The sequence below is a fragment of the Adiantum capillus-veneris genome, chromosome 7, assembly GCF_014529385.1.
Source record: "Adiantum capillus-veneris isolate H3 chromosome 7, ASM1452938v2, whole genome shotgun sequence".
Lineage (NCBI taxonomy): Eukaryota > Viridiplantae > Streptophyta > Polypodiopsida > Polypodiales > Pteridaceae > Adiantum > Adiantum capillus-veneris.
The window spans coordinates 85935030-85942296 of record NC_140937.1 but is presented as its reverse complement, the minus strand read 5'-3'; the positions used below and the strand labels follow the sequence as shown (position 1 = coordinate 85942296).

The 7267-nt window shown below is 44.8% G+C and overlaps 1 protein-coding gene across 2 annotated transcripts; it reads right to left on the bottom strand.

The window, feature by feature from the left end:
* Nucleotides 1-512: 512 nt before the first annotated feature.
* LOC147454158 (shaggy-related protein kinase epsilon-like) lies at nt 513-6417 on the bottom strand. Of its 2 annotated transcripts, XM_086516183.1 has the most exons (13): nt 5576-6417; nt 5293-5479; nt 4821-4916; nt 4671-4730; nt 4325-4597; nt 3895-3969; nt 3615-3671; nt 3328-3468; nt 3178-3228; nt 2124-2219; nt 1648-1731; nt 1266-1368; nt 513-1175 (listed from the first exon to the last, which is right to left on the bottom strand). In XM_086516183.1, exons 2-13 carry the CDS (start codon nt 5458-5460, stop codon nt 1090-1092), a joined length of 1290 nt encoding a protein of 429 aa, XP_086372309.1. In that variant the 5' UTR covers nt 5461-5479; nt 5576-6417; the 3' UTR covers nt 513-1089. The 2 variants fall into 2 exon arrangements, with proteins under 2 accessions (XP_086372309.1, XP_086372310.1); XM_086516184.1 differs by lacking the exon at nt 5576-6417 and having other exon boundaries at nt 5293-5569.
* Nucleotides 6418-7267: the final 850 nt, after the last annotated feature.

Here is a 7267-nt window from a genome sequence, read left to right as displayed (position 1 = left end):
CCACCATATATTGAAGAGGGCAATAACTGACACAAGTTAACACAAAACAGCAATGGAGCACCTAAACAAACAAAACCAGCATCATACATCAGTCACTTCACCCATTTGTGGTGCACACATCATTCTGTTAGCATTGAGTGAGAGTTCATTGAGCATTTGAGTTAACAAGCAACAAAAGCACAAAAAGCAAGAGAAATATTCCCCTACATAGAGTAATTACCAAGTACAATAATCTTGTAAAACCCCTTCAATGTCCACTCTTTCAAGGTTAAAAAAAAAAGTACTGTAATCTTACAAAATCTTACATCCTCTAATTTTTTCTGGGGATAGGCCAGTGCACTCAAATAACTAGTTAAATCAACCTCTCTCAAGGAGTAGATTTGAACTCTCAAAATCATTGATTCAAAAGGTGCTAGAGCAAAGCATACAATGTCATATCATGTCATTGACGAAAGGAGATTGCGGTGTAAACATGTTGTAAATAGACTATACACAAAGCCAGGCTTGCTATAACCCAAGGAAATGGCATTTCAACGCCAAGGAATTAAGAGGTTAATTATACAAAAGACTCCAAAAATCTTTCAAACCTTTGAGCTCTTTCCTAAATGAGGGAGGCCAGTGTACAACTAATAGAAACACAACTTTGAGCTTCCAAAATCCCAAATTTTCACAAACCCCCTTTCCCAAGAGGGCAAAAAACTCCTTCAGCTTCAAAAACTGTTAAAACCCTGGCATTTCCACTCTTTTAATCGGTGGAATTCCATCAGAAATCTGAGACTCTTCTTCTGTGTATGTTGCCCATCATAAACCAGCCCATGGCATCGAAAACGAAAGAACAAGAGACAAACCCATCATATGATGATGGCACTCTTGTTGCTCACATCACATACACTACTTGATGGGGTAACATCAAACTCCCTTTTCATGTACACAAATCCAACCATCTTCCCCTCTATCTCCATGCTCCACCATTAAAGCATGCTTTTAGTTCAGAGGTATGGATGGACCTGTGGGTATGACAACCCAAGTGAAGCTTTGCGACTCTCGATGCAATGGCATCGATCGCGCTCAAGCTATATGAAGAAGAAGCTACTGAAACCCTAGCAAAGGCATCTGCTTTCGTGCATGCTCAGGAATCAGCCTCTGAATCATATCAATCGAGGCCCCTTTCAACTCTGCATCCATTACAAACAAGGCAAGACAGTCATTGCTTCAAGGACTACTGAAAACATGGAGCTTCTGTTGAAGTGAAAGTAAAATGATACCATAGGGCTTGAAGTTGAAGAGGGGAGGGAGAGGGCGACCACTCAGTAGTCGAGTGTTTGGATCACGAAGCTCGTCAAAGAAAGGATGTACACATGCTTCTAGCTGCAGGACAGCAAAAGAAGCTTAGTGGCTTGCACCAAAACCCAGTGATTTTGAGACCAAGCTCTACTGCCGAAACTTTTTCGATAGATAATGAGTTAGAGAGAGAGAGAGAGAGAGAGAGAGAGAGAGAGAGAGAGGAAGAAGAGAATTTTAATGTCGTAGGAAACTATCCTGAGAGGGAGGGGTGGGGGGGTGGTTACATGCATGCTGTGTGGGATTAAGGGGGGTTAGGTGGGTGATGATAAAAGAAAATTGACAAAGATGATTCTTAAGACATACAGCAGTAAACCGCAAACTCGGTGAATACTGCAGGAGTCTGGACACTAAATCAACAGCTTCTGGTGGCATCCTTTTATGAAAAATCTGCATACCAATACACAGTGCTTATGAGCAAGCGCAAAAACAGCTGCAAATAGCATGCAAAATTGGAAAAATGGTGCATCATGTTTCTAGGGTCGTAGCAATTTAGGCTTCTTGTGATGCATCACACAGGAAATGTCTTAGAAGAATCTAGTTTCGATTTCTTCATAAGTTCATCACAAAAAGCAAAGTCAACCAACATTCCATTAGTTGCACAATACACGGTTGCAAGCCTCTCTGCAAAAAAGAGCTGGTAGCAGCTAATCCCAACCGGAAACTTTTGAAAACATTTGTACTTTACCCTGCATTTGAGTGATGCTATTTGCTTTGCTGTTATTCTCTGTATGCCCCTCACATGCCTGTTAAAGCTAAGATTTCAAGACAGAACAAGTCACCTTGTGCCATGGATGTGCTTTGATTTGTGGGAACTTGAACTCGGTGTAGTTGGGGTTCATGCACTTGATCTCCTCACGAGTGGGAGTCCCCAGAACCTGTAGGCAGTACAAGAAACACTATTAATCTTTTAAGGGAAAGGCCAATGACCACATATTTTCTGCCATCGCAAGGATGCCCATCATAAGGATGAGGATAGAAAAATTGAGAAGAATTTAGCATGAAGTTAGAGAAAGTCCAAATTGTTAGTATTGAGTCTCGAAATGGTCATGTTCTCTTGACATTTAGCTTGGATAGGTATCATCTCCGTTCTTTCAAAAATTGCAAAACTTGCTGCAGCAGCCCCTACAATTGCAAGTTTTTTCTCCATGCATGGAGACTTGGGAGGAATGAGCTAAAGCCTAATGCACCATTTAAAAATTGCAATACTTGTTGCAAAAGCCCCTACAAGTACAAATTTTTTCCATGCATGGAGAATTGGGAGGCATGAGATAATGCACCGCCACACCCCCCCCCCCCCCACAAACCCCCCGTGCCCGGGGTTAGTGGCCCCCAAGGATCCATCTTGCACACATGACATAACACAAGCCAAACATGCACATAAAACAACATAAGGGATAGATATCCAACTCAGCAGACCCTAACCGGCTTACCCCTGAGCCTGAGATGTGAGCCTGCAGCTACTCCAGCCTAGTGCCTCACCTCAAGGACTTGCCTCCCATACCACCAGCACACACCGCTTGGCTATCCAGGCAAGCACTGTCAAGGGTATGTAGTCCAAGTGCGGTGATCACACAAGATAGATAACAAATGAGCCTAGGGTCTAGTTCACACTGGTCAGACACTGCTCAGGCACCCACCTTAATGTCTAGGGACGTGACACTTCACCCATGGTCGGGCACGCCTCAGCCATCCATCCCTGACCCTTGCACAACTAACATTCATAAATTGGAAACTTGATAAGGTAGTACTACCAAAAGAAGCATTCAAGTCCTTTACAAACAGACGAAAAAAATACACAACTAAATGACCTTGTTCAAACAAAATAAGCTTTACCTTAATGATCTCCACAAGCTGGTCAACACCACTTTCTCCAGGGAAGATGGGCTGCAGGTTGTCAGAGGAAATTATACATGATCAAAGGCATAACCCCTGAGCAGGTTCTATATAAAAATTCCCGTTCAGAAGCAGAGTGAGTGGAAAAACCTGTCCCAGCATGAGTTCTGCCAAGACACACCCAGTAGACCATATGTCTATTGCAGTAGTATACTCCACAGCCCCAAAAATTAGCTCTGGTGCTCGATAATATCGGGAACAGATGTATGCAATATTGGATTCTCCCTTAACCTGCATCCAATACCTTGGGCTATTTAACCACACATGTATAAGAAGCTAGGACATATGCACTAAAAGCTATGCACAAAAGATAAAAATTACTGTGTATTTTCCATCGAGGAAACAATTACAATTTGAGAAAAGAAATTCTGTCTTACCAGAACTTTCGCGCTTCCAAAGTCGCAAAGCTTCAACTGGTGAGTGTGAGGATTCACCTGTAGGGTGCACAAAAGCAGAATAAGGGAGGTACGAAGCAGAAACCAAAAAAAAAATGTAATTGAGAGATGGGACAGTGTAAACTCCAAGAGCCGTCACAAGATCCAGATCTCTATTAAGGCTGTCCTAGAGAATGAGAAGGCAATATTTGCAGCTTTCATGTTGTTATGATCATTGCTACAGCATAGAAGCAATGTAGTCAATTGGTTCACAAGCATTTACCAGAAGATTTTGGGGTTTAATATCTCGATGGCACACACCAAGCCCTCCATGAATGTATGCCAATGCTCTGCATATCTGTCAGCCATGGCAATGATTAGGCACGTTGCTTGTAATGCTTGAAGATTCTTCTTCTCATTTCAGACAATGAAAACTAGTGGCACATATGCACTGAAATGCGCAGAAAATAAAGGCAGATTCTTGCAAGCAAGATGCAAGCCGTACAAAAATAAAGTTTTCACCAAGTAATGCTCATGAAAGCAACAACACAATGACCATTGATCATTCCTCAGAAAAGAACTCAAGAAAAAACAAATGACAACATCTCTAAAAATCAAAAAGGTCACTAGGACAATGCAAGGGTGCAGCAGCATTGCAACATCAATTGAAAATACTGATGTAAAGAAGGGAAGCTCATAGTTTTCTGATGAACCTGATAGACATAAAGTTTGACAAATAGCAGAGGCATCCGTTGATTCATTCGGTTGTAATGCTTTGCGATCCGATATACAGTTTCAGGAACATACTCCAGAACCAAATTCAGATAGACCTCATCTTTGTCAGTGGAGGAATGGAAGCAGTGCTTGAGGGAGACCACATTCGCATGATCAAGGAGCCGCATGATTTGTAGCTCACGATTCTTGTATCTTTTATCCTGTAAAACCTTCTTGATTGCAACTGTTTCACCGGTCTCAAGGCATTTCCCCTAAACAACAAAGAGTGTCACCAATCGTATGCATATGCGAATGCAAAGAGACTGAATGAGTGATAGAGAGTACCTGGAAAACAACACCAAACGATCCAGTCCCGACAACCCGTTCGGCCATGTAGCTTATGGTCTACAAATGTAAGTCACAGGAAAAGGAAAGGATGTCTTGAGATGTTGGACATCAAAACGAAGTATAGCCTAACTATAGATGTAAGCTTACCTGCTTGGGCTGACCATCTCGGCCACCGATCGTGGTAACAATGATGTGACCAGTTTCATTACCATTGCCATTTATGACTGATGCTGCCTCTATGTCCTTAGTGGCAAAGCAGGGATCAACCATGAGAGCAAATCAGGGATCAATCATGATGGAAAATTAATGTCAACAGAAACTCATTATGCTATGTGACTCAGTGTGTGTGTGTGTGTGTGTGTGTGTGTGTGTGTGTGTGTGTGTGTGTGTGTGTGGGGAGGTTGGAAGGCGGGGAGAGATGGGGTCCTAAAACGGAGTATAATACATCAAAAATTCAAACAATTCAACTGATTCCCTGCTTACTAGCTTCAAAGCTCAGTAGCTGACAGCTTGAGAGTGTAGTTTAACAACATCAAAATAGTAGGTTGCTAAGGCCGTTGCTAACAATAACGATGGATAAAGCCCCAGAAAGAAAACAATGACAGAGATAAATAGGTACCTTGTCCTCGGTGTTGTCGTCGCGGATCTTCATCTCATGCATCTCTTTTGGGAGATATTCAGCTCCAGCATTACTCAACACTGGCGGCCTGTGCGACGCAAGGTGAGTACCACTAGAAGCACCCTTTGCCGGGGCAGCGGCAGGTCCGAGGTGACCTAGAGAAGCCATCACAAGGGGGGTATGGAGTCTGCGTTAACATGGTGAATATATAAGTACAAAGTAAAGTGAGGGGAAGCTCCACGGCAGCAGGAAAAGAGGTGGAGAGCATGAGATTGCTACTTACCTCTATGAGCTGATCTGTGAGAGAGAGAGAGAGAGAGAGAGAGAGAGAGAGAGAGAGTGTGTGTGTGTGTGGGGGAGGGTGGGAGCCTGGGAGGGTGAGGTAAATACAAATGTGGGAATGTGGGTGCGTACGAATGTGTGTAAGTGGGTGGTATGTGCGAGTGCTTCCGTGCAAATCAATATTGGGTCATAATCCCGGCCATAGCTTGCGCTCTGCAACTGCACCAACAGAGTAAATCACCGGAAACATCAGCAGGCAGGGCCGGGAGGGGAGGCAGGGAAGGGAAGGTGTCTTCAGTCGAGGCGATGCGAGAAGAACGGAGGCGGAGAGTCGCAGTCCTGTTCAGTCAAGCGCACCCGTTACGAGAAACGGTCTGCCGAGCAGGACCCAACTCTCACCTACACTTCCCCAACGCAATTCTCGCCCAACTCATCTGTGCGAGCAAAGAGAAAAATGTGTGTATTTAGAGTGTGTTCGTAGAGAGAGAGAGTGCCCTGCTTTGCCATCAGCGCCATCATCCATGTGATTCGCCAATGCGTTAGAGGGGGAGAGAGAGAGAGAGGACTGCTAGGTGCGCATGAGAGTGCGGACCCTTGTGTCAATGTGTGTGTGTGTGTGTGTGTGTTCCAAGCATCCTCCAGCGTTACAAGGCCCCACCCATCTGCTCCAGTTTCGCTCCCTTGTGTGAGAATGTGCAGAGCGCGCAGAAAGAGGAAGAGAGACGGGGGTTCCTTTGCCCTGCGTGTGTCATGCACTCACAGTGTGTGTGAACAGAGAGAGAGAGGGAGAGGCCACTACAACTACAAGAGACTCATCGGAGGGAGAAGGGCTCCATTGTGACGTCTCGCGCCTTTTCCCGGCACGCAGGAAACAGGAGTGTCTGCTGGCCACGGTCCTCATCCAATAAAAATTGGACTTGTGACCGGTCCCACACTAGCCTAACCTCACGGTCAGCAGTCAACTGGATGACCCTGGACATTGGCCAGCACTGGCCTGCATTGGCCCGGCCTCCAAGCACATTGTGGTCAAATTTTCCTCAGATTGAAGTTTGAATTTTGAAGCACTTAGGCTGGGTTCACACTAAAGCGGCGGCAATCACACTGCAAAAGGTGCATTTCCAGCCGGAAGAGTAAACGCATGCACTCTTCCACCGCCCATCCGTTCACACAGGAGTGGAAGAACCCGGTTAGATAGTTTTCATCCGCCGCCCATTGTGAACACTCGAGCCCGGCGGAAATCAACACTAAAGTGCCTTTTTTCAAAAGGTTTGAGGTTATTAAAAAATAAATAAAATAATTTGGACCTCCAACAAGAATTTTCTGTGGACATGGAGGGTGGAAGCGTTTTGTGCCGGGGGGGTGTCGGAAGAAAATGTCTAAATCACTTCCGCGAGCTGGCAAGGTTTTCTCTCTACTGCCTCCGCGCTATGTGAACGGGTCTGCCTACCTAGCGCAGTGTCATTGGTTGCGCGCATGCATCATTTCCCTTCCGCCGCATTCTGTGAACCCAGCCTTAGAGAGCCTCCCATAGAGGAGATAAAGACCATGGTTGTGTGAAATGCGCCGTTGAAATAAGAGGGTGCCTTATCATTGTTGCATGCACCCATAGACAAGTTTGTAGCCATAAGAGTTTGTCAGTGTTGGGTAACTATGCAAACTGTTCAGTCATTGTGTGGGTGCACACTCCAATTTA

What these genes read in the sequence shown, in the direction of transcription:
- LOC147454158 (XM_086516183.1), bottom strand. Translation starts at nt 5,460, where the DNA reads ATGGCTTCTCTAGGTCACCTCGGACCTGCCGCTGCCCCGGCAAAGGGT. An exon ending in TTGGAAGCGCGAAAGTTCTG is followed by an intron (nt 3,469 to 3,614) that starts GTAAGACAGAAT and finishes TATTGGATGCAG; the next exon opens with GTTAAGGGAGAATCCAATAT. An exon ending in CTTCAACTTCAAGCCCTATG is followed by an intron (nt 1,176 to 1,265) that starts GTATCATTTTAC and finishes TAATGGATGCAG; the next exon opens with AGTTGAAAGGGGCCTCGATT.